This window comes from Chrysemys picta, chromosome 2, assembly GCF_011386835.1.
Source record: "Chrysemys picta bellii isolate R12L10 chromosome 2, ASM1138683v2, whole genome shotgun sequence".
In the NCBI taxonomy this organism is placed as follows: Eukaryota; Metazoa; Chordata; order Testudines; family Emydidae; genus Chrysemys; species Chrysemys picta.
In genome coordinates this window covers 170,352,820-170,379,686 of record NC_088792.1, presented here as the reverse complement: position 1 = coordinate 170,379,686, position 26,867 = coordinate 170,352,820, and the positions used below count along the sequence as shown (strand labels likewise).

The window sequence follows — 26,867 nt, the reverse complement described above, 5'->3', positions numbered from 1 at the left end:
AGTCCCATCATCTTGTAGTTTCTTGCAGCGTTTTGCAGGAACATAGTGTCCAACTATCTGCAATTAGAGTTTTATTTTGACTGTTTTGCCTGACAAGTTTAACAGTCTATATCTGTTGCCAATATCTCCTGATCACAAAACCAAGATACTCTTCACATTGAAACTCAGGATTCAGACCTGCAATGAGCTCGGTGAAGTTGGAGCTCTCGGGGACACCCCTTTGAAGTCAAGGGGGCTCTGCATGTGCACAGAAATCTGTCCAGGGAGAGCTCATTTCACGGTTGAGGCCTGAGGGTGGTATTATCTTCAGAGACTCCTTGCTTGGAATTCAGTCTAATTGCAGTAATAGAGGAAACAATTGAGATGTGTTACTTTTCCATTGCCTAGGGCCATCTCTCTTTTTATTTTATTTTATTGTATTTTATTTTATTTGAAGATAATACAGAAAGTTAGTTTTGATTTGTATTAAGATTTTAATCAAGAAGAGAAAATTGCCTCCTTGAACAATAAAAAAAAAAAATCCAAAGTCAGGACAGCTTTTAAATCTTAGTTACAAGTAAAAATAGATCAGGAGTGGCAGCTCGGGTGTGTTTCTAAAAGCTGGACATTTTTTCTGAGTTGTAGCTCCCCCTGCAACAAAACCTGATTCTCCCCGACTCCATTAGCAACATTAGAAAAGGGAAAGAAAAATCTGATGGGTGCCAATGACAGCTCCTCTGCATACTTCTGCTGACTACCGTCTTATCTACGGCTATCCCAGTGAGTGAGAACATTGTACATTCCACCACTCAAGAACAGCCAACTCTGTAGTGGAACATGGCAGGTAATTAGCCAAGACTGACTTTAAGGACATCCAATTTATAAGGTCCCCTCCACTGGTCACATGGGCCAGCACAGTCCTCTGAGATTCTGGACATACAACAAGTGCAGCTAGTTTCTCCTCAGCAGAGCCACAAACCCATCCTGCAGCTACAAAAGGTTTGAGGACGCTCACTGGAGAGGCAGTTCAGCTATCAAGCACCCAGCACAGGCAACTGGACTTCCAAGATTTACTGAGGTGGGGGCCAACAATGGAGCAACAGGTGATGGCTGGTAGAAGGGCAAACATTCCCTTTCCCATGGCTTTCTAGAAGCCCATCTCTAGAAGGAAACTGCCAGAATTTCAAACCTGAGCAATCACTAACTTTGCTGCTGCTATCGTGTAGATCTGCAGACAGGTAAAGGAAGGGAAGGAGTTTGTGGGGAATGTCATGAGAAGATTGTTTGGGGAGGACCTGGGAAAATGTATGTAGACTTTATGGGGAGAGATGGCAGCTGTTGCAGGAAAAGGACAAAGGCTGAAGGATAGCAAGGCGGTATTGAGGGGGAAAAGAAGTTTCAGAGTAGAGGATTCAGACAAAACAGGGTTAGAGAATTGGGAGAGCTGAGGGGATGTGTTTAAGAAGCAGTGGATAGATTAATGGACAAAATAGGGTTAGTATGAGGGCCAGGGAGGAAATGTGGACTATGAAGAAAAAGGGAAGGAGATAGGGGAATGTTGGGAATGTAATGAGGAAAGGGGAAAACTGATGGAGGGGACAAGGGGAAAAGGTATAGGAGACTCGATGACAGAAGGAATTAGGTGGAAAGAATGGGCAGTGAAAGAGGCCCAAAGGAGAAAGAGAGATGCGCATGGGGTGAGAAAAAGAAAAGGAATAGGGAGAGACTCGAAGTAAACTAGTATAAGAGGACAAAATAGAGAAATATAGCAAGAAAAAAGAGAATGGCCATGAAATAAGAAAAATGTTATGTAAAAGGAACAGAAAGAAGGAACCAAAGAAATCGGGTAGGAAAAGGAAAAACAAGAATACAAACTTTTCTCTTTTAATTATATTTTGCATGTGTTGTGAATCCTTTTTGTCGATGGGCAGTGGAGAATCAAGAGCCCAGATAACCAGAGTATCATGGCCATGAAAGCAGGGAAATAAAAAAGTTTGTGGAATCAATAGGGGAGCAGGTGGAGGAGAGTCTAGCTTTGCATTATTAATTTTGGGCTGTTTTTGGATACCCCTTAAACATTGCCCCCTAAAGCCAGCCTGGGGCTTGAGAGAAAGAAGGAGAAGCTGAGTACAAGGAGAGTTGCAAACTTTTCACAATGAGCATAATTGCACATTTCATAAAACATGAAATGAGTTCTGGAACCTATGATGTATAATTCCTCAAAGCAGCGTGTCACGTCATTTTTCAGTCATATGCTGCTAATCTTTTTAATAGAAAGAAGAGATGGATGCAACTCTATACAACATCTTATCCAAATTAATTTGCAGAATTTAGGGAGGCAGACTGGAACTACCCAGTTTAGAAATTTGGCCTGGACACAGTGGGTGACATCCTGACTCTACTGAGGTCAATGTGGGTTTTGCCATTGACTTAGTGGAGCCAGGATTTCACCTCGGAGATAAAACGCCAACAGATTGATATTACTGTATAACCAAAAAGACCCAGTCAGAGACCTGTTGTGTTAGGTGCCAAACACACATGGTCCCTGCTCTAAGGACCTTACAACCTAATGAACAACATCAGGACCTGAGCTAACTTTCTGCTGGAACACGGGCCTTCCAGTCAGATTCCGGTCAGTGAGCAGCAGCTGGTAAAGCTTACAAGAGGGAGTCTTGCCCACTTGGGACTTGATTTAAAGCCCATTCAACAGGAGGCTTTTCTCTGACTTCCAAATGCTCACTCCGTGGCAGAGCAAATACAATGATGGTGGTGGTTTGTTTATTTGTTTCTCTTCTTGTCAGCCCCACATAGTCACCAGCCAGGTGCGTTCTTCCCATCTTGTGCAGCATCACCAGGAATAAAAACTCTGCAGATCCATTTCTGCCTTCAATAATGTCTGAGTGCAGCTCCATTGCCATGAATGTCTTTGTTTGCATATGGGTGTAGCTGAGGGCACATTCAGCAGAATCTATATGATTGGGTGTGGTGCACAAGATGAAAAGAACTCAGCATGACTCTTGGATCTTGGGGTGAGTTTGCTGGCAGCTGGTGAAAACAATAATCCCTTTACTTGCAAACTGAGAAAATCAGATGTGGTAATCAGTGAGCCATCTGGATATGGAACTGAGAGGTCACTTGAAATCACTTTTTAGGGGAGAATCAAATTTAAGAGTGGGCTGGAGAACATAAAACAGGATCCATGAAGCATCTTTGTGTATCATCACAGGTTTCCTCCCTCCACCCCTGGGGTCTCCAGAGAGCCCCAGGAATTGGAGAGTAAAGGGAGTAGATGCTGGGAGAAGTTGGGGGAGGAGAAGGAGGAGCAAAGAAATTCAGAGCAGGAAGACATACGCTCTTACTTAGTTTGTAAACTCTTTGGGTCCCGGACCATGTTTTTGTTCTGTTTGTGCACCTAGCACAATGGGATGCTGGTCCATGACTAAGGCTCCTAGGTGCTATGGTGATACAAATAGCAACCTGTGGGAAGACCCTCAGGGAGAATTTTAGAAGGAGGGAAAGAGAGAAACCGCAAAAAGATGGAAGGAAAGCAACATGGAGCAGGGAAACAGACAGAAACAGAAGAAGCAAAGGAAGGGAGAAAACAATATGATTCCACAGGGTGACCCCAAAAAAGTGGAGGCAAATATGAAAGCAGAGGAAAAGAGAAGAAACCATCTGCTGCTTTTCAAAAGAAGTAGGCTGTAAACTTCTTAAAGCCCTTAGGAAAAATCCTTGGTACAAAAATAACACAACTTAGGCAGTAGGGTCATCAGGAACAAAGGAAAAGCTGGATGGCTGATGTCACTATGGGGCAGAGTTACAACTGACTTTAACTGTGGATTCCATATTTCAAATGTTTGGGTTCTTTTGAGTTTAACCTTTACTCTGAATAATCTAACAGTTGTTTCTTTATTAATGATAAAGGCAATGTTCTGCTAAGCCTTTTCTTATCATTGCACTACCTATATTTACATTGCACTCCAGCCTAGCACGCATTTTTGTCCTGGAATACATCCTGTGTTGGTTATCTGACTCCTTGCTTATACAAACTATGTGTAAGCAGGGTCTGAATGAGCTCTCCCCTGACATCTAGTGATGAGCTGGGGAAAAAGACTTTAGGAACCAACCTTGTTTGCATAGACACGCCTACTCTGCCTAGGTGCTCAGCATCATGGAGCAGATTTGCCCAAATGATCACTTTTGACTGGTGTTGGATTGCAAGTCACTTTGGTGTTGAGTGCAGGAGTGATGAACGGTTGTTGTCCTTGGTATGTGAGTTGGGGCAGAAGGCTGTGCTTGACCTGCCCTGGTTGAAGGGTTCACCCTCAACTGAACTGCACTTGCTAAGCAGGGGATAGGGAGGCCAAATCCCAGTAAAAGTGAGAGAGGTGTAGGGACAGGTGTTTGTACCTGGTGGTGTGGCCTTTGCTGAAATCAGAGAGCTGTGTTAAGTGGTGGGATCTCAAGAACCTCCAGAGGTTGTAGTAGGGAGGCTGGTGGCAGCGGAGAAAGTGATGGCTAAGCAGCTAACAGCAGTGGAGTGAACAATGGCACAGTGATGGAGGAAACAATGATGCAGTAGTGAATGACAGTGTGGAGGTCAATGATGTGATGTGAACGATGGCACGGAAGCAGCAGCTGAGGCATTGCTTGATGCCTTCCCTCCTGTTTGGGCAGGAGGTGATTTCACATAAATGCGTCTCTAAACTCTGAGTCATCGCTGGCCAAGGACCACAACTGTGAGTGGGCTGCGGTGGAGGGAGAGGGGAACGGCTTGGTAAGAGAACATTAGTTTGTCAGACTTTCACACTGCACTGTGAGAAACTGAGGCAAAGGACATTACCCAGCCTACTCTTGGGTGGGAGTTTTGCTTATGGTTATATGCTTCTGAATCATGCTTGTGGCATTTTCTCAAATTAATGCTGGGTTCCTTTCCCTTTCTCTTTAAAAGTTTTCTTTTCCATACACAGACTGCTTGTGAGAGAGGAAGTATGGCCTTTTAGAGGCACTCAGGGGTGGTGTGTATTTTTCCCAGATTACTGGGTGGGGACTCAAGCCAGTTGTGTATTATGTTGTTAAGAGGGACCTCTAGATATAGAACCCGACCTTCGTTGCTGCCAACTCCACCAGGCAGAAGGGTTATATATACCAGTGGTTTTCAAACTGCGGGTTGCGACCCAGTACTGGGTCGCCAAACGTAAGGCACTGGGTTGCGGTGGCTCTGGTCAGTGCTATCCGGCTAAGGCAGGCTAGTCCCTACCTGTTCTGACACCGCGCAGTGCCCCGGAAGGGGCCAGCAGCAGGTCCGGCTCCCAGGCAGGGGGGCCACGGGGCTCCATGCGCTGCCCCATCCCGAGCACCGGTTCCGCACTCCCATTGGCTGGGAACCTGTGGGCGAGAGCCAGAGCTGCTGCTGACCACTTCCGGGGTGCAGTGCAGTCTGAGGTGCCAGGAGAGCAGGAAGCCTGCCTTAGCACCCCCGCTGCACCGCTGACTGGGAGCCGTCCAAAGTAAGCCCGTGCCCCAATCCCCTGCCCCAGCCCAATCCAGAGCAGCTTCCTGCACCCAAAGCCCCTCATCCCCGGCCCCACTCCAGAGCTTCCCCCCAGCCCAGAGCCCTGACTCCCTCCTGCACCCCAACTCCCTGCCCTAGCCCAGAGCCCCCCACATACTCTGAACCTCTCATTCCCAGCCCCACCCTGCAGCCCTCACCCCCGCAACCTCAACCCTCTGCCCCAGCCCTGAGCCCCTCCCACACTTCAAACCCCTCATCCCCAGCTCTGTTGGGTCGCAGGCATCAACAATTTTCTTCAACTGGGTCGCCAGAAAAAAAGTGTGAAAACCGCCGACATATACCATTAGTGTGGTGCTTGGTTGGGACGTCTCTGTCTCAGCTGGAGTACAGGCCCTCCCTAGGCACTGCCAGACTATCCCTGAGAATGACTACTATTATCCCTGACTCATTAAGATGCTTCACTTTGCACACCTAATGCGTTCCAGTTAGGCAAATAGTTTCAGAAAGTTTTCCTGGGGCAGAAAAGCTGTTGTGCTAAGTAATTTCCTCTCTTTGTGCAAAATACTCTTTTCCACACGCTGGGCTGTTGTACTACACTCAGGTTTTTTAAGAATAAAGTGTAAAGAGTTTCCTTGTCTGGTAAGTGATGTTTCCTCTTTCCTGAGTTATGTGAAGGAATTATGTGGAGAAGCAGGATAGTTCAGTACTGTAGAGCACTAGTTTAGGGCTTGGGAAAGCTGCATTCCAGTTCCTGCTCTGCCACGGGCTTCATGAAGGGTCTTAGGTGAGTCACTTAGTTTCTGTGCCTCACTTTCCCCATCTGTAAAATGGGGATAATAGCACTTCCCCACCTCACAAGGGTGTTGTGAGCATAAAGACTGTGAGGTATCAGGCACTGTGGTAATGAGGTCTACATAGAGATTGAAGATGTGTACGATGAAACAGTGCTTGGTATCAGTGAGCAAACCAATCAGTTCCATGGACTTGCAGTAGATGAAATTCATCACAATTCCATCTTCAGCTGCGCCCTTTGGCACTCCACTGTGTCTCCAAGGACATCACACCACCTATTGAATCAGCAACAGCACTTTCTGCAATACCTGCCAGAAGTGTTTCTTATGAGATTTCCTATCAAATACTGTCCAAGCCCAATCCTGGTTAGGTGGTGAGGTCAGATAATAGCTCACAGTGGGGTGGCATTAGGTCTGAGAAGCCTTGATTTCTAATTGTAATGGGAGGAGCATGTGTGTGACGTTCTATTTCTAATTCAAACAGCAAGCAAGTTGCGGCAAGTGAATATTTAGATATTTAGGCTCCTAACTTCCATTGACATCTGTGGAAGTTAGGAGCCTAAATCACTTTGTGGAACTGGGCCTTACTCACCAAATAGAATATTTTCACACACTGTTATTCTGAAACTGGCAGGAGGCATGAAAAAAGGATTTTGGAATAGTTGTAGCCAAAATAATTATTGCTCTGGGTTTCCTGGTCACAAGATCGCTTCACCAAAAGGATTAGCCAGTTGGAGTATGTCTACACTGCAATTAGACACCATCGCTGGCTTGTGCCAGCTCACTTGGGCTTTTGAGACTCAGGCTGCGGGGCTGTTTGATTGCAGTGTAAATGTTCAGGCTTTGGCGGCAGCCCAAGTTCAGGGACCCTCCCTCCTCACAGGATGCTAGAACTGCAGGATTTTTATTGCAGTGTAGTCATACCCTTAGTTGTTCCTCACTTTATTGCAGTGTTAGCTGATTGTCATTGAGAACATCCATTCAGAAGGAGAGAGATATTTGCAGGCTGCTGGGAAGTGAACTATTTCCCTTTCTGTAGGCCCAGACAAGGATTCTACTAAATGTTTGCCATCCCTCATTTCCCGCTGTGATGGCTATGTATTATGGTAGCACCTACGAGCCCTATGTAGTCTCTAGATACACTTAGCAACATAAGTAGGGTTATTGCCACCATTTTAGAGATGCAGAAACTGAAGCACAGGACTTACGTGGCTTGCCCATGGTTACGCACAGTCTGTGGTATAGCTGTGAAAAAAACCCAGAACTCCTGTCTTCACACCAGCTCTCTAACCACTAGACCAGGGGTCGGCAACGTTTGGCACGCGGCTCGCCAGGGTAAGCACCCTGGCGGGCTGGGCCAGTTTATTTACCTGCTGACACGGCAGGTTTGGCCGATCGCGGCCCCCACTGGCCGCGGTTTGCCGTCCCGGGCCAATGGGGGCGGCGGGAAGCCGCAGCCAGCACATTCCGCGCCGCAGCCCCCATTGGCCCAGGACGGTGAACCGCGGTCCCCACTGGCCAACCTGCCACGTCAGCAGGTAAGGTAAATAAACTGGCCCGGCCCGCCAGTGTGCTTACCCTGGCGAGCCACGTGCCAAACCTTGCCGACCCCTGCACTAGACCCAGGGTTTTCCCCTGTGTTGCAGAAATATTGTTTCTGGAAGGTAGATGCCTATATTTTCTGAGGCCATGGCTACACTAGAGAGCTTACAACGGCACAGCTGCACCTATGCACTGCTGTAAGCTCTGTAGTGGAGCTGCTCTAAGCTAACAGGAGAGGGATCTCCAGTTACCCCCAATGAGCAACGGTAGCTATGTTGGTTGGAGAAGCTCTCCCTCCAACATAGCACTGCCCACATTGGAGCTTAGGTTGGTGTAACTTAAATCACTCGGGGGGGCTTATTCACACCCCTGAGCGACATAAGTTATACCAACATAAGTGGCAGTGTAGACATAGCCTGAGTCACATGCATTCCCACTGAGAGGGGCTTTGGGAATCCCCTTTGGCTTTGTTTTCAGTTCAGGAGTACCAAAAGAAGTCTCTTGCCTGTAATGTTCACATCTGTTTGGACTTACTGCAGATTTTGAACCATTAGTGTTGTACATTTGACAGTGAAATGCTGATATATTGGTTCCCAGGATGATCCAGAAATGTTAGGTCTGTTATCTTGGCTCAGAGGCTGAGGTGAATTTTCAGAATCCCACAATCTATCAGAAGACAAGGACCAATTGCAACATACTGACTCTGGAGACAGGGCCGGCTCCAGGCACCAGTGTCCTGAGCACTTCTGAAGGGGCGACACTCCAGTTTTTTTGTTTTGTTTTGTTTTGTTTTTGCTTAGGGCGGCAAAAAACAAAGAGCTGGCTCTGTTTGGAGGCTTTGCAGGCATTTTGCTGAAAAGTCATTCCTAGAAAAATGCAGAACTCCAAATAAAGCTCCAGTTTACATTTGATGTGAACAGCTGGAAGAGAGGCACTATTTAACCAACCATTTTAATTATGTATCTCTCCCCACCAGTCATCCATTCATCACATAACCTTCTTTAGCTCAATATCTTAAAAAAACTTACTCAATATTTGGAGATGCAGTAACCACTTTTCTCATCTGCTGTTTTGACCACACAACAATTTTTTTAACAAAAAAATAAATCCAAAGTATGTCTAGATCCTATCTGTCTGTAATATAGATAGTACAGGATTAAACGGTGGGCATGAATATAACAGAAACCAATTTTTGGCCTTTGAACAACAGTATAAAAGTAGACGACACACACTTCTTTTTATAATGCTTTATTCTGAATGGTATAAGGTAAACCAATACTGAACACATGCAGCAGGAAGACCTTAGCCAGAAATTAAACCTACTTACAGCGCTGTTAAGTTTCGCTTGAAGACCCTGTTCATAAAAAAATATCATTTTTTCCATTCTTGCACCAGGAATTAAATATATTAATCTAATCCCTGTTAATGTCTGGATTTCCTTTTTACACATCACATTCACTGTGGGGATCGTCTTTAATGACTACTCTGAAGTCAGAAATGATAGGGCAACACAAGCCTGAGACGTGTGGCAGTTCTCATTCCATAGCAAATGGTTGGTACATTCAGTATTTCCAGTTTTCATTTTCAGAATATACACAACATAGGCTCTTCATAGCTGGAACTGCCACTGAGCAGTAGTGTAGTTGAGGGTAAAGTGAGTTTACCCACTTCTCATTCGGGGAATAGAGAGTTCAGTCTTCACTTCTTTTTTTTACTACTACCCCACTGCCACTTAGCTAACTTACACTGCCAACTTGATTTCATCATTTAAGGGGCATCATTAGGGAATTTCCAAGCTACGGGGGCCAGATCCTACGCTAGTGTAAATTAACATAGCTCCACTGAGGTTGCCAGCTGAGGATCTGGCGCTTACGGTCACAACTGTAAGTATTATCATTAATTATTTTATTATCTAGCGCATTTCTTCCCTAGATATCGCTGCAGTTTATGAAAGTGAATAAGAATTGTTAACTCCATATTACAGATGGCAGCCCCAGTCCTCCAACAGACGGTGTAGACACACTGCTCAACCCGAATGGAGTCTCACTGAAGCCAAGAACGTTCCACTCAAGCACACCACTGTGCCAGTGCACAGTCAACCGAAGGATCAAAGCTATCCCAAATGTCAAAATACTTTTTTTTTTTTTTGGAAGTAGGATTACACTTTGGAAAGATTCTGGATACAGCACAAGATAAATTTATAGAAAACTGAGCCAGCTTTCATTATGAAATTCCAGATCCCTCAGCAATTCCAATTCACCTTCCTCCAGGAAAATGGACTTTGATTTAATTTTCTTTTAGAAAATGAAATGCATCAGAGAAACATGAATGTATGTTTGTTTGCTGGAGATGGGGTATTTCCTGATGAAACACATGAGCGTTCCTGTGTGGTGCTAAATTCCTTATTCTAGGTGAGTGAAACAAAATGAGTTAAATTGCATCATTTTATATGACTGCTGCATGTGAAAAGTATGTGGTGCTGCCTGTTTGATATATGAACATCTTAGATTACCTTTCAGTGGTGGTACTCAGGATGCAAAGCTTTACAGAAATATGAATCAAAACAAATGGATTCTGCTTTTCTCAATAGATATGCCCTATTTAAGGAGAACAGAATCTGCCAGAAAGAATAATGTTGCGGGTTTTGTTATGCCTAAACAAGAAGATAAATGGATGGTCAGCTTTAAATTCATCTTTGTGTTGCAGGATCCGATATCCTGGTACCTCTCTCAATTCAGCACCTTCTTCATTTACTTCCAGAGAGACTCTATGGATGATCTGTGACAAAACCACGCCCTTAGTCTCAGACATTTCAGAGAAGTCTGCTACATTCTCGTTAAAAATATCTGTCATCCCCAAGCTTTCCAGAACAGGCTTCAGATCATAATCCCCTTCCACCTTAAATTTGGGAAGAAACACGTTCACTTTGCTATTGGCCATCACGCTGGGATTGGTCCACTGTACTAACGTCTCAGGAGTGAGCGCCTGTTCAAGCTGAAAGAATAAGGCAAGGGAGCATATTAATGGTCAGTTTAAGGGGGGAAAAAGACACTCCCCACTGTCCTCCTCACTTCAAAAACCAAAGATAAGGGACTTAAACTTGCCCTTGATATATAGTAATTATCATGCCGAAGGGTAAATTTCAGTTCCATTGATATAACTCTGGTTTAACTCACTGGTGTAGGTTTCTATAGTAACTCCATTAAATGACTATAATCTGGTCCTTAGCACATTACAAGTACTGTGTGAGTAATCATCACAATAGCCCTCTGAGGTAGGTACCTCAAGGAAATTGTGAAGGACCGCTTAAGTGATTTGCCCAGGGCCACATAGCAAGTGAAAAAGCAAAGCTGATATGTGAGCCAAGGCCTCTTGATTCCCATGCCCACGAGCAATGGAATTACTAGCCTCTGTTTGCCAGAAGCTGGGAATGGGTGACAGGAGATGGATCACTTGATGATGACCTGTTCTGTTCATTCCCTCTGAAATGTGGCATTGGCCACTGTCAGAAGACAGGATACTGGGCTGGATGGACCTTTGGTCTGATCCAGTATGGCCACTCTTATGTTCATTTGAACTAGACAACAGACTCAAGCTTCAAAATTCTGATCTGGATCTAGATTAGGGTGACCAGATGTCCCAATTTTATAAGGACAGTCCCAATATTTGGGGCTTTTTTTATATGGGCTCCTATTTCCCTCCACCCCCTGTCCCAGTTTTTGACACTTGCTATCTGGTCACCCTAATCTAGTCAGTGTTTGTTTCCAGAAATTTATTTGGCCCAAAGTCTGAGGGGTGTGCAGAGCAGGTGATTTCATTGGAATCCATCTCGAACTTGAATTAAAGGATGTCTCATGATCTGAATACAACTTCCATGTATAAATGATAGTACTCACAAAACTGCATGTGCTTATGCTAGTGCTAACACAATTAGGGCCAGATTCTGAGATCTTTACTCACAGTGAGTAGCACAGAGGTAAGTGGGGTTCCTTGACCCTTAATGTCTGAACTGTGAACTGGCCGCGGTTCACCGCTCCAGGCCAATGGGGGCTGCGGGAAGCGGTGGCCAGCACATCTCTTGGCCCGCAGCCCCCATTGGCCTGGAGCAGGAAACCGCAGCCAGTGGGAGCCACTATCAGCCGAACCTGCAGATGCGGCAGATAAACAAACTGGCCCAGCCTGCCGGGGGCTTACCCTGGTGGGCCAAGTCCCAAAGGTTGCCGATCCCTGCACTAGTATATACCCTTTGACAAATGAGGGAGACTGAGGCATGAAAAGTGAAGTGACTTTTTTTTTTTTTACCTTTGAACAAGTTCAGGTCAGAGCTGATAAGAGAACCCAATAATCACGACTGTAATGCCCACAAAGATAGTTAGGTTCTAACAACCCTCTATTTCAATAGCGAGACAGGTTGGGTGAGGTAATATCTTTTATTGGACCAACTTTTGTTGGTGAAAGAGACAAACTTTGAGAACTCTGAGTAAGTTCTAAAGCTTGTCTCTTTCACCAACAAAAGTTGATCTGATAAAAGATTACCTCACCCACCTTGTCTCTCTAACCTCCTGGGTCCAACATGGCTACAAATACACTGCAAATTTTAACTTCAGTGAAAGTTAGAAGCATAAGTGCCTTTGTGGATCTGGGCCTAAGTGCTTTGCTATAATCACCAGGCTACACATACAGTAACATGGAAACTAGATCTCTGGGCCAGATTTTTAAAGGTATTTAGGTGCCTAAAGATGCGGTGAGGCACTTAGTGGACTCTACAAAAGCACTTGGTCCTAGATACAGCACTCCAAGTGATTTCCTTTAGCTGAGGTGGAAATGCGATTTCACAAACACGACATCAGGTGCAGAGAAGCAGGAGACGGTTAACTCCTAAGGAACCAATATTCCCTTCTTAGTAGCTTGAGAATAATACAGAAAATATACCTTAGAGGCAGAATTATTGTAAATGGAATGCTTCCCTTGGAAACAACATTTAAACCTTGTCTATTTCTCTTACCTGTTCCAAGCCAGTGGTATCATCCTCAATCTCTTTTGGTAGCAGAATGAGCATGCTCATGTGCTTGTTGAGGCAAGGGAGCTCAAGGATTGCTATTTTTAATTCCTTTACGTAGCCCAGGCAAAACGTAGCTTCCACGTTCATCATTTGCACTGGTTTTGTTTCAGTCTGTAAAACATATAGGGTACAACTTGGCAGCCCCTTTCTTTCACAAATGGGATGGAAAGAAGGCAAGTATGTGTGCTTGGGTGAGAGTTGTACCTATGCATCATTTCTTTGGACTGGGGCATTTGTTTGCCTTCATATACAGTGAAACCTGTCTGGCCTCATTCCAGAATGACAAACATGGGTGGAAATGGCTTTCTACTTAATACACTGGGGGACACTTTGGGGAGGTTTCTGAAGACAGGAGGTTGCCGCAGATGGGTGGCCTCTGGTACCAGTTTCACTGTAAATTACAATGTATAACATCTAAAAGGCATTGCAATATCAGTCAGCCTAAGGCACTGAAGATATGCCAATGGCTGAGGTACAACATAATCAGGATGGGGTAGCAAAAAATTGGCAACAACTCTGCTACAAGTGGAAAGCTATAAGAGTGCCTCTTTTTTTATAAAGAATCTTACATTTTCCATAAACTCGGAGGAATGCATGGAAAAAATGTGTTTTTTTTTTTACCCATGAAAGCTTATGCCCAAATAAATCTGTTAGTCTTTAAGGTGCCACCAGACTCCTCGTTGTTTTTGAGGATACAGACTAACATGGCTACCCCTCTGATACTTGTTTCCATAAACTGTTTAATATTAGTCTGAATGGAACTTTTGGGGTCCAATCATATGATACAGCCAAATGTTTCCTGTCATTAACATTTTGACTACTGTCAAACAAAACTATTAACTGATCCTGAGCTGGACCAACATACCATTGACCCAGTGAGAAAATAATGGTCCATGTTACAAAAGCCAAGGACATGCTATTTCACTAGATGACATAGTGAAATACTGTGGCCTGAAATGTTCCTAGTTTGTAGATGACCTTCAGATAGGTGCTCCAAAGCTCTAGCATGAAGATCTAGATAGCTTTGCACCACCTCCTGGCTGAACCCAGAAACTGTTGTCCGTGCTTTCCCTTGAGAACACCGGCTTAGTGTCTCCACTCCGATAAAATGGAAGTGTTGCTGATGGGTAGGGGGAAGCATTTAGACTGAGGAATGGGTGGGAACTGTGAGTATGCCTTCTCTGGGAGGTGCGACTAGCCTTCGCCAGTGCTGTTAACAGTCTCTGGGTTATGATGGAGTCGTTGATGTCTCTGGATCATCAGGAGTTAGTTGTAGTGTGTTGTACTTTTTTCAGTCTCTGCATGGCCACAGGCTTTGACCATTCTCTTTGACGCAAATCCCACCACAGTGATCTACTGTTCTGTAACTTCTAGACTAGCTTGCCGCAATGTGAGCTACTTGAGGTTACTTCAAGGGTATCTGAAGTCTTCAGCTAGTGCAGTGATTTGTCTCGAGCTGGGGAGCCATTCTGAGTGTATAACACCAATATTCTGTGCCCTGCACTGGCTACCTCTTTGGTTTAGGATGCAGTTTCTTGGTTACAATCTCTGGGGTGCAGTTACCTGTGAGATTGCACTTCTCCCTCACTCACATAATGGCAGTTAATGGTCACTCTTTCTGTCCATGACACTCTAGTCATAGAGTGGGTCTCAACCGGGGGTCTGGGGCCCCCTGGGGTGTGGCAAGCAGGTTTCAGGGGTCCTCCAAGCAGGGCCAGTTTTAGACTCACTGAGGTCCTGGGCATAAAGCCATGCAGGGCTCAAGCCCGGGGCCCTGAACCCTGCTACCTGGGGCTGAAGCCAAAGCCTGAGCAACTTAGCTTTGTGGGTCCCCAGGCAATTGCCCTACTTGCTACCTTCTAACACCAGCCCTGGCTTTTATATGCAGAAAAAGAGTTGTTGGGGCACTGGTGGGATGTGGAGTTTTTATAGCGTGTTGTGGGGACCTCAGAAAGAAAAAGGTTGAGAACATGTGGTGTAGTAAACTTCACAGCATAGAGAAAAATATATCTGGTAACTTTCTTCAGATCATAGAAACTGATGAGGTGGGGTCTTTGAAAGGTTAATATAAAACCACCAACACATTAAAATGATAACCAGTTCAAGGCACCCAGGCCACAAAATGACAAGTCTCAGTAGAGAGCTCCATGACAGCCTAGTAATACTGAAGATTTCTATTTCAATTCTTCCAAACGTTTACTTACTTTGAAACAGGATAATTTAAATGCCTTTTTTAAACATACCTTGTTGATTTTAAAGGGACATTCTTTGATTTGTGCCTCTGGGAACTTCTTCATCCAGTTTGTTACAAAATAAGCTGTGTTAACCAGGAGGATCTTAGTCTGGTCATTTATACTCCCCTCATTCAAAATGTTCTCCATTTTACCTGTGCACATGTTTTTTTTAAAAAAGCACGTCATTAATAGAATACAGCAATATTGTTGTTCGAATAGTTGATTACTCTACTAGGGTTGGCTAGATACTGTACTCACAGATGAGGAAATTTAATTCAAGAGGGAGACACCCTACTTGTGATTTTAGTATTTGTAGCCTAACTTGGGGGGGGACCTGAACTTCCAAATGATGTAAAATATTTATTTTGTGTTTTATGTGGTGTTGGAATCCAGATGATTTTTCCTATATTGGGTATATTATAATAAAAAAAATTCTTAAAAGCTATTGATCTTTCATTTTTAGTGAAATAGTTACAGATGGTTATTTTATTTTTATAGTTGGTTACATTTTTACAAGGAATATTTTTAAGGACTGTAGACCAAATTCATCTTTGGTGTAACTGTCTTGGAAGTAATGGATTTTAATGAATCTGATCCATTGTGGTCAGGATAAATAGCAAGTGCTATTATGAGAGAGCTGCAGCCATTCAGACACTAGATACAGAAAGGTAATGGCTAGAGAGCTGCAGGCTTCTATAGCAAGTTTCTATGAGATACAGTTTGTAATTTAGGGAGCAAAAGGCAAAGTTCAAAGCTAGTTGCTGCTAATTTCAGACTGAGATGGTATCAGACGAATGGGAAAAAACAAGACGTGCTGTTTCAGTTATAGCACGCTACCGAGTACTGCATGGTACGCTTTAAAGTCATAGAAAGGTATTTTCGTTGTTTTCCAGACACTCTAAAATTTTAGCAATGTCACGAAAGGAACTGGATTGACAGCATTCTAGACTCATAACTTCTCTTTATGCACAGACTTAGCTTGTACTGCCTATATTGTGCCTATCTGCACAATCCCACCTGTGCCAGTTCTGGAAGAATGAAAATCTGAATCATGTATATCTAATTTCATAGTCCTACCACTGGGGGTACTAGTGACCAAGAAATCCTGTGAGTGCTCAGTAAATAAACAGTGCTATCAAGCCCTGTGCTACTAAACTCAGCAGCAGGCTGGCAAGAGCTGGGAATGCAACCCCCCTAAGGAATTCTGCACACTCTGTCCTGGGACCCTTAGTCTCCTGGTCACTGATTCAAATCTGGTATCCATTGGTGGTGTCCAAAACATCATTAACTTCTGACAAAAAATTTATATTTTTACTCATATCAAATTGGTGGCCTATTTGATATGAGTAAGTGATCTCAGTCCAATTATTACATAAAGACATATCCAGATAAGGAAATATCACCACCATTTGGCACCTTTATGTCAGCAAACAGGCCAAGGAATGAATGGCCTATATGAAATTAATTGGGGGGGGGGGACCCACAAAATTTGGAATCTGGGGAACATTTGCCATTAGCATACAACTTTAAAGCAGGTCAGATATTGGATTAAAATTATTAATACGGTCCTTTGAATGTTTGTTTAGGCCCGAATATGAACCCCTAACATCAAAGAGCAATTATTCTCAAATTGACCCATTGAAGTCAAGTGTAACTACTCACCAGGATACGGAAGGCTTTCACAATCTAGTCCTTAGTTCAGTTTCACTACTGCATCTTTTCTATGTCAGAATATATTTAACATCATTAATCTTAAGGATCACACTAAGAAAGCATGTTCCCGTTTCTTTCACTACATATTTATGTCTGAAAATGTTAGCAAAAAATGTCACAAGGGACCAGAATTCTCATTTCTCTTCAGAGACGTTAAGTAGGGTCTCCTGGATTAAACTATACTTGCCATCGGTTAGCTCCGAAACAGATTTGTTGATCTGCTGCCTGGTTTCCTCCGTTTTTTCTTTGAAGTCTACTAGTTCTAGTTCAGATGGAAATGGTCTCTTGGTGGCATTGATAAACTCCTGAAAGACACAAAGAGTCAAATACGTCCCGGGTGCAATCCCACTGATTTAATATTCCTACCACATGGGCTCATTCGACACAAAGAGATCCTGTGAATGTCATCAGCTCAGAGGTTCAACAGGAGTCAAGATTCAATTGTATTACATGAGGGAATAAATTGACCGATGGCCTTTAAAAAGTGCCTATCTTACCACAATTTGAGATGATAAAATGACACAACATACATAGTCTTCCTGTTGCAAATGATTGGTAAAAATAGACTATTCACACAATCTACATCCTCAACATCCTGACAATATATTTGAAGAGTTTAATGGATGCTATTAGGCCTCCACGAAAATAAGGCTGAAAAACAGTTTACATGATTTGTTTTCACTGGATTTTAGCTTTCTGAAAAAAATCAGCTTTTGGGCTGAAATTTTCCGTGCTTGAGCTCTGTCCAAAGGAGTGTTGTTGTTGTTTGTGTTTTGTTTTGTTTTTGTTTTTAATTTTGAATGAAATCTTTTCAGCCATTTTTTGAGTGCTGTGAGTTGAAAAAGCAAACAATCACTTTCCTTTCTTTTTAATTGTCACACTTGTTTTTTTTCCCACACAAGTGAAAAAACAGCTGAGCTTCCAAACCTGACATACATAAATCATTGTGTGTGTGTGTGTGTGTGTGTGTGTGTGTGTGAGAGAGAGAGAGAGAGAGAGAGAATTAGGGGCACACTTACACACCACCTTTGGACTCATGAGTTTGAATCGGAAGAACTTGAGGTGACATAAATCTTTAACCCAGCATAAATGCCTATTGTGCCTTAAAGCCTTTTTACTGTAAAGATTTCAGGTAGTTTAAATATTTATGCAGCTGTAAGGAAGCCGACATTCTTATCCTGACACAAATGTTTAAGCTAGCAGAAAAGGTTCTTAACCATCTTAATCATATGAGATTATTCTGAGAGTTGATGCTGCCTTAATGATTTTCCTTTTTAAAAAAATCTGGCACATTAAATGCAAATAAACCCTGTTAATGCAAAGTTAATTGCACAGTGAAGTCTCCAAAAATCAGGAAATGCCTAAGTTAAGGTTCCAGATTTAATGTTGATGTACCCGTATTGCATGTGGTAATTCAGCTCCTGTTTGTCTGGATAAACATGTGTAGCTTAATATATATAATTTATATCGCTGTTCATCATAAAAGACTTAGCATAAAATCACACCAAATGTGCAATGCAGAAGTGTTAATGCTGCTACTAGAAACTTAACTTTTTCAATTTCTTTTTTTGTTTTTTTAACCTTTTTTTTAAGGTAAAATTACAATAAAATTTTAACATTCTACATTGTACATTACTTAAATGATGGTGCTACTTATTTGACAATGTTTCCATCTAATAACACATATTACTACTAAACCCTATTTGTTTAGTAGTAATATGTGTTATTAGATGGAAACATTGTCAAATAAGTATATCACAAGAGACTTTTTTATTTAGCTTCCACTAACCACTCAATACTTTAAATTAAAATTTAAGCATGTCTTGTACTTGAAAACTTCAAGCCTGATATTAGGGAAAAGAAATTGTAATTGGTGGAAGCTATTGAGTAATTGTTGGGGGGAAGAGAACTTTTTTCTTTGGTCTTGTTTTTCTTAATTTAAAGTGACACTAACTTGATATTAAGTCAGTTTCCAGATGTGAGTAAAAAATAGTTTCAGGTAACAGACTGCCCCTGGCTCCCTATTCTAATTATTGTGGTTTTACAATCACAAGGAAAATGACCCATAACAAAAAAGTGAAACTGACTCTATAGCGGAAACAGTGAAACTGATACTACACAGAATCGCCTGAAAAACCAGAGAAATAGCTAAAAATCTATCTTTAGATGATTACAGTCTCCTAGGTCAGTGGTTCTCAATTAGGGGTCTGGGCCCCCTGGGGGGCAGCGAGCAGGTTTCTGGGGGGTCTCTAAGCAGGGCCAGCATTAGATTCACTGGGGCCCAAGGCAGAAAGCCAAAGGCCATCCACATAGGGCTGAAGCCCAGGTCCCTGAGACCTGCCAACTGGGGCTGAAGCTGAAGCCTGAGCAATGTAGCTTCACTGGGGCTCCTGTGCTGTGGGCCCCAGGCAATTGCCCTGCTTGCTACCCCCTAACGCCAGCCCTTGCTCTAATATGCAGAAAACCATTTGTTGTGGCCCAGGTGGGATGTGGAGTTTTTATAGCATGTTGGGAGGGCCTCAGAAAGAAAAAGGTTGAGAATCCCTGTCCTAAGTAAAACAATTTCAGACCGTAACATTTTAAAGCTGATTAATACTGTTGCTATGTTGTGCAGGGTCTTCAAGGCACAGAAAAGTCTTTATGTTTGATGGGAAAGGGAGACCCAGCGAAGGGAAAAAATTTGATGTGATCATATATTTAAAGACTATCTTAATGATTGTGCACAAGGAGGCAGAGTTAAGGCCGCATGGACAACTTTAATTCTGGCATTTTGTAATTTCTGAGCACTTGACTTTGTAACTTTGTTTTTTATTTCAACAGTCCATGCTAATGTATAGATAGATGGAAATTAGTAAACTACCATTATATCAATTTTAAGTAAGGGGGCTTACTTTCTAAAATGACTAGAATAGCGTGAAAAGGGAGAGATTTTTGATTATTAGTAACTTGTTTAGTGTCGACGGTAGGCTAGGCATTTTGATAAGTTGGCTTGATTAAATTTTTTTTTTAGAAAGAAATGCAGTTTAAGTGGATAAAGACATTTTAATTCTGAGGCCAACACAGTAACATCCAAACAGAGACAGTCTATTATGTTAAAATAACCATAAGGCCTGTAGAGCCAGTCAATATATTGGCCAAGCAGCCTATCAAATGTATTCCTTAACTACTTACCGTGGTAGGGTTCAGAGACTTTTCTACATAGAGCCGTTTGACCATTTTCAATGAAAAGAAAGAGCTGAGTTTGGAAACATCAGACGTTACCGTTTGGAACCCAAACAAAACATCTTTGATGTCTTCTAAATGGAGTGCCTGTTAATGAACACGTTAAGATATTATGCGTCTTTCTTGGCTTAAAATCCCTAGCTGTTCAGTAATAAACAGTACTAGTATTTGGCCACTGTCATTGCTCCTTATATTTACAATGGTAACAAAGCTTCTTTCTCCCCTTATAAGCCCTGTCTGCAAATCTCACATAAAGCTAAAGTCCTGAGCCTGCAATGTTATTTGTGGAAATAGTCCCACTGAAATCAATAGGACTACTCATGCAAGTGATGCTTATCAAGTTTGTCTTTTTCAGCATTGGGCTGTCACTGTGTCCACAAATTCCAATCCCTCCAAAAAAAACTTTGAGTAACTGCTTGTAGTTTGAGAAAACATCATTCTTAGGATCAGAACAGCTGCAACTTTTTAAAAATCTGAAGCAAATTACAGAAGCTTTATTGAATTATAACTTTAAGATAAGGAAATATCAGTAGTTCAAACTTCTTATGCATTTACACCTCCCAAAGAATTAGTGAACAGGGAAGAGCAGTTTTTAAACAACACAGTGGTATATAAACTATTTGGGTGTGAAGGGGGAGCGGAAGCAGAATTGCTTAAAGAATAATCAGATGCCAGCAGCTACAGTGACATGAAAAATACAGCTGATGATTGGGTACCTAACTCGGAATGCAAAGCCCATGCATTCAAAAATCATGAGTCAGGTTCCAAAAGGTCATGAGATTAAAAAAAAAAAGTGTTGGATTCTTTTTAATTGTCTTCTGGTTTCTGAGCCTTTCAGGTATACTCTGGTCACCTTTTTATGCTTTTCTCAGCAACAAAGATGCTAGAAACTTTCTTTTTAATGTAAGCAGTGGGGCTTTTTACTAATCGCCTTTCTTTAAAAGCCAGGGCTTTAAGAAAATCGCCAAATATTACGAAAGTCACAACGAAATCCTGAGAATTGACTATACTGCTACCCCTTTAAATGTAAGTGCTGATTTTCACTTTTGGACAGTGGGAGGAAAATTTCTAGCAGTTTCAATTTGAAGATCGCCTTCTAAATTTAAATTAATCAATACCATTAAGTTTGTCACACTGCTTTAAATAAAAAGCCCCGCCCAGCTCTCATCGACTCCCCACTGGTCATTACAGTGTCTATTTCAAGTTCCTGAAATGAGGCACAGGGAATAGCAGAGTGTAATTGCCCCTTCCCCATATCATTCCTTCCCCTGTAGATGTAATCTATTCACTGCCAGTGTGCATACACTGTCTCCTGCCACCTTATTTATTTCCCTGCAAGTGTAACCCTTTAAGTGCTGCTCCTCACCAGGTATAAGAGAGCACACAAAATGGTTGATGAAATGTTCAAGGATGATTCCAGAAATCTGACTGGCTAATATATAGGGTATTATCTCTATAGAGATGTTGTTTAAATACCAAGGAGACACGTATCCCCTACAGAAAAAAGAAAAGCTCCAAGACTGTTATCATCTTTCCAGTTTGTCTTTGTAACCATAGCAAAATTGTCTTGGCCAAGCCTCACCCATTATCTCCTCATGAAGAGCCCCACATCTTGATTGCTATTGTTTAAGCATGGGAAATACATCTGTATGGCAATTACAGCATATATGAAGCAGTTAGTAAAGCTGCAGCCCTGTTAGGTATCCAGCAGGGGGAGACTCTTCAGCAGTTTGCACATCAGCAATACTTCCAGAGCTGTATCAGGGCTTATCTTAGGGGACACTGGCACCTGGCAAGGAAGTGTCTACGGCACACTAGTTTGCCACATAGTAGCACCCAGGGTGGACACTGCTACAGGGCACTACCAGTACATCAAAGTACACTACATACCTTTCAGTGCACTGTAGCTGTGTCCACATAGGCCATCACTGCTTGTTCTACTGCATTAAGCCTCTTGACTACTTTCAGGGGAAAGGGTGAATTTTATTGCCAATGGAATTAAATACTTTTACAGTAGAACCTCAGAGTTATGAACACCAGAGTATAAACTGACCAGTCAACCACACACTTCATTTGGAACCGGAAGTGTGCAATCAGAGCAAAGCAGCAGGGACAAAAAAAGGGGGGAGGGGGGGTAATGGGGTGGGAAGCAAATACTGTACCGTTCTGTGTTAAATGTAAACTACTAAAATAATAAAGGGAAAGTTTAAAAAAAATATTTGACAAGGCAAGGAAACTGTTCTGTGCTTGTTTCCTTTATATTAAGACAATTCAAAGCATATTTTTTTCTTCTGCATAGTAAAGTTTCAAAGCTGTATTAAGTCAATGTTCAGTTGTAAACTTTTGAAAGAACGACCATAATGTTTTGTTCATTTACGAACATTTCAGGGGTATGAACAACCTCTGTTCCCAAGGTGTTCGTAACTCTGAGATTCTACTGTACTACTAATGGATTTTGGCAAAATTTGTTTTCTGCATGTTTCCCTAGACATCTCTGCAACGCACCCTGCTGTTAAAACACCAGGCCTATCCTGAGTAGGCATTGCCAATCATGCTGAATTGTGCTGTAATGAAAAGCCATTCTCCAGAAAGTTCAGTGGTCTCAACTTTGCAGTAGACCACAGTGGAACCCTGGTACTCCTGGGGAATTCTGCACCACTGCACATACACAGAATTCATGTGCTGTGCAGAATTTTTTTTTTTTTTTTTTTTTTTTTTTTACAGAAAATACATTCTGCTGGAAAGGTGATACAGTTACTCCTTTTGCCCACCAGGGGCTGCCAGAATATAGCAACTGCTCCCAGGTGTGAGCAGCCCCAGCTATGGATAAAGAAGAGAAAGACTCTGCCTTGCTCACAGCATCCTGTCCACGGGGGTAGGTCAGGAGGCACGGTATATATGGAGACAGACAGCATGGAATTGCTGGGGGGGTCACAGAATTGGGTTCAAAAGGGCTAGTGGGGGGGACAGACTGGGGCAGGTGCTGAATGGGAGTGGGGGTGCAGGGATGGGGAGGGGATAGTGGATGGCTGAGAGGGGGTGAACGGCCACATGGGGATGGAGGGAGGGGTGGCTGACTGGGAACACAAGGACAAATGGTGATGGGGGAGAGAGTCAAGGGATACATAGGGACGGGGGATGGGGCTGGCTGACTGAAGTACAGGACCACATGGAAGGAGGGGATGCAGCGCCACATGGGGACAGAAGGAGACGGTGGCTGAGTGGGAGTTCAGGGACACATGGGGACAGTGGAGAGGGGGATAAAGGGATACATGTAAATGGGGGGGAAGAGCGGTGGCTGAGTGAGGATGCAAGGACACCTTTGGCACGTGGCCCATCAGGGAAATCTGCTGGCGGGCTGAGATGGTGGGCCAAGGGATGTGCTGTGGCGGCCAGCACAATCGTTGGCCCACACCGCTTCCTGCAGCCCCCATTGGCCTGGAATGGCGAACCGTGACCAATGGGAGCTGCAATCGGCCCAACCTGGAGATGCTGCAGGTAAACAAACCATCCCAGCGGATTTCCCTGATGGGCCACTTGCCAAAGATTGCCGATCCCTGCGATGGATGGTGCAGGAACACATGGAGACAGGGGCAGAGGTGACTGATTGAATGAGAGAGGCTGGGGGGTGTCACGGAGTCCTCAGGCAATGCTCTGGAACTACTTTGTATGAGGCCAGTCAGGACTCTGGTTTAGCATCTTCCCCTCTGTGAGCATACTGTTGCCAGGGCATGAGGCTTACACAGCTTCAACCTTCCTGGATCTGACCTCAGAGCATTCAGCAACCCCTTCCACGCCGTGCGCTTCCCACAGCAAGTCCACCCAGGCAGGTCTCCTGGGGAAGCCAGAGGGCCCTGCACCCCAACTCCGCACTCAGACATGACTCTCAGCCAACCAGTAAAACAGAAGATTTATTAGTTGACAGGAACACAGCGTAGAACAGAACTTGTTAGCAAAGAAATCGGTGACTTTCAGCCAAGTCCATCTTGGGGAATTCTGGGCCAGAGGCCCTGGACTCCCCCTCTTTCAGTCCCCCCAAGCAGACTACCCAGCTTCCAGCAACCCAACCTCCAACACCCCCGTTGCTCCTCCTTGTCTTTGTCTCGTACCCCGGGCAAAGAGACACTTGGTCGTCACCTGGTTGTATCCCCATCCTGGGTCTCAGGTTACAAAGGGCACCAGTCATAGCATATGTGCAGGCAGCTGGAGCAGCCTCACCTTCCCCAGAGGTCTCAGCCAAAGTCACACATCCCTATTCCCACCACCAAGGTATTGGTGCAGCACGCAGGGAAACTGAGGCACACACTGTATTCATGCAAAACAGCTAGACTCACCTACAACATAACAAGGGGAAAATCCCCACTTTGTCCCAAGGGGTCAGCCAGAGTCTGCATGGTGAAGGCTCCCTAACAATCCCTCCCCCCCCACCAAAAAATTGTTCCATACTTCTTCCACCCACACCCAACAACTCTCCAAGTTCACACCCAGCCTCCTTCCCAGCAATTAAATTTTTCTCTCCCTAAGCTCCTCCATTAACCCTGATTTCCCCCAAGCCTTTGCACTCCTTCTGAGGGGTTGGGTGAAAATATGGTTTTGTATTTTAGTTTAAATGAATTATTACTCAGAGTTCTGTATTACTATGTCTAGTAAGGAATCTATTTGTCAAAAAAACATTTCCTGAACCTTTTTTTGTTGTCTGCATAGACATAGTTGCTGACAGGTATTTTTAAATTACAAAATAATTGAAACTGGCATAATAACATTGTCAAAATAACACAAATAACATATGCAGAATTTTAAAATATTGTACACAGAATTTTTATTTTTTGGGTACAAAATTTTAGGCACAGAATTCCCCCAGGAGTAAACCCTGGTCGGAAAGAGATGCAAGCCTTGGTGCAATAGACCATGGTATCACTTAAACCAGGTGCCGAAGGCGGCATGCGAGCTGATTTTCAGTGGCACTCACACTGCCTGGGTCCTGGCCACCGGTCCGGGGGGTTCTGCATTTTAATTTAATTTTTAAATGAAGCTTCTTAAACATTTTAAAAACCTTATTTACTTTACATACAACAATAGTTTAGTTATATATTATAGACTTAGAGAAAGAGACATTCTAAAAATGTTAAAATGTATTACTGGCACACGAAACCTTAAATTAGAGTGAATAAATGAAGACTCAGCACACAAGTTCTGAAAGGTTGCCGACCCCTGACCTAAACCATACCCTTTCCCACACATACACATGTTGGAAGAGCTTTTACTGTATACTATTACCTAGCAGGAGAGTTCAACTTTAAAAAGAATAAGTAAATATATAGTCTATAATGGCCAGTTGCATACTTTTGTACCTAAAAGTGAAGGTAGCGGCTCACCTTTATCATTTGGGTTGCGGTGTCACCTTTGGTAGCTTTATATGCCAGAGCCAGAGAAGTTGAAGTACACAGTGGAGCAAAAACAATATTGGCTGTTTTGTCCTTCTCACACAATTTTTTGAACATATCAACTGCAAAGGCAGTGTTTGCTAGACGCAGAGCATCGATAGCCATTTTCCTGAAACAGAAAAAAATAAGACCAAGGTAACTAAAAAATCTACCACTTGCTCATGCTGTAAAGATTTCTGGGGTGCAACACTGATTTGTTCATCATAACACCAGCAGGAAGCGGGGGAAGTTTGGTCAGATCAATATAAAACAGTGCATGTTGAGGCACAAAGGGCCAAATCTGTATTTAATCTATTTTTGATGTATACAGTTAAACTACACAGATTTAAAAGGTACCTCCTCTGTGCCTGAGGTACCCCTGACACTGAAACACCCCTTTGTTTGTTTCATTGACCTTTGTGTCTCTTGGTTCACAATGAACTGTTCCATCAAAGCCTACGATGAATTTTTGTGCATGTCGATCTTCTAGAGCAGAAGTTCCCATTCCCAGATGGTGACTGGTGGCCCCCTCACTAGTGCTCAGCAAAGAGCAGGCTGGTCCTGTAGGCTGGGATTTTCAAAGAAGCCTAAATGAGTTAAGTTCATTTTGTATCCTTTTGAGACTAAATCCCTTTGAAATTCAATGGGAGTTGGGTACCAAACTCCCTTAGGTTCCTATGGAAATCCCAGCTATTGTGCTGACATATCATTTCCAACTGTTTACATTGCAATTGCTTTCCTACGATTTTTATATATAAGCAATTACTGCCATCGCCACAGGGATGTTTAGGTGATCTGTGAAATCAGGAAGAGATTGTCCATGAGACAATCTTTGTATTAAAATGTGGTCCTTGCTATGAAAGAGTTTGGGAACATTTTGATCTTGTAGACTGTCAAGTTATTGGGAACAGATTTGGGCCAAATTCAGCCGTCGTGTAAGGAGGTGTTCCTCAGCTGTACTGTAGTCAATGAATAGTAGGATTTAAGCATTCCGCTGGATTTATAGAAGAATATGGTAGGGTTACCATACGTCCTCTTTTTCCGGGACATGTCCGGCTTTTCGGCAGTCAAACCCCCGTCCAGGGGGAATTGCCAAAAAGCCGAACATGTCCGGGAAAATGGCGGCTCTGCTCCTCCCCGACTCTTCGGCTCTGTTTAAGAGCCGGGCTGCCCGAGTGCTACCGGCTTCGGGCAGCCCCATGCCTCCAGACCCTGCGCCCCCAGCCGGGCACTTCCCCGCCCGGGCTCCAGCTGCGCTGGAGAAGCGCCGGCCGGGGGCGCAGGGTCTGGGGGCTGCCCGGCAAACCCTGAAGCCGGTAGCGCTGGGGCAGCCCTTTCCCCCTGGCTGGGAGTGGGAGGAAGGAGGGGGCAGAGTTAGGGCGGGGC

At 43.5% G+C, this 26,867-nt stretch overlaps 1 protein-coding gene and 1 long non-coding RNA gene across 3 annotated transcripts in view; both read right to left on the bottom strand.

Moving 5' to 3' along the window:
• LOC135981608 (uncharacterized) overlaps window positions 1–26,867 on the bottom strand; it is a 278,320-nt gene that overhangs the window by 190,339 nt on the left and 61,114 nt on the right. The window lies entirely within an intron of this gene.
• The window catches only part of SERPINB5 (serpin family B member 5), a 28,234-nt gene continuing 10,426 nt past the window's right edge, over window positions 9,060–26,867 (bottom strand). For both annotated transcript variants that reach the window (XM_065584840.1, XM_008170597.4), the window contains exons 2-7: window positions 25,434–25,611; window positions 20,008–20,145; window positions 17,024–17,141; window positions 15,133–15,275; window positions 12,833–13,000; window positions 9,060–10,821 (exon numbers count right to left, since the gene is read on the bottom strand). In XM_065584840.1, the coding sequence (XP_065440912.1) occupies window positions 10,429–10,821; window positions 12,833–13,000; window positions 15,133–15,275; window positions 17,024–17,141; window positions 20,008–20,145; window positions 25,434–25,607 (1,134 nt within the window). In that variant the 5' untranslated portion in view covers window positions 25,608–25,611 and the 3' untranslated portion in view covers window positions 9,060–10,428. The remainder of the gene's footprint in view (window positions 10,822–12,832; window positions 13,001–15,132; window positions 15,276–17,023; window positions 17,142–20,007; window positions 20,146–25,433; window positions 25,612–26,867) is intronic.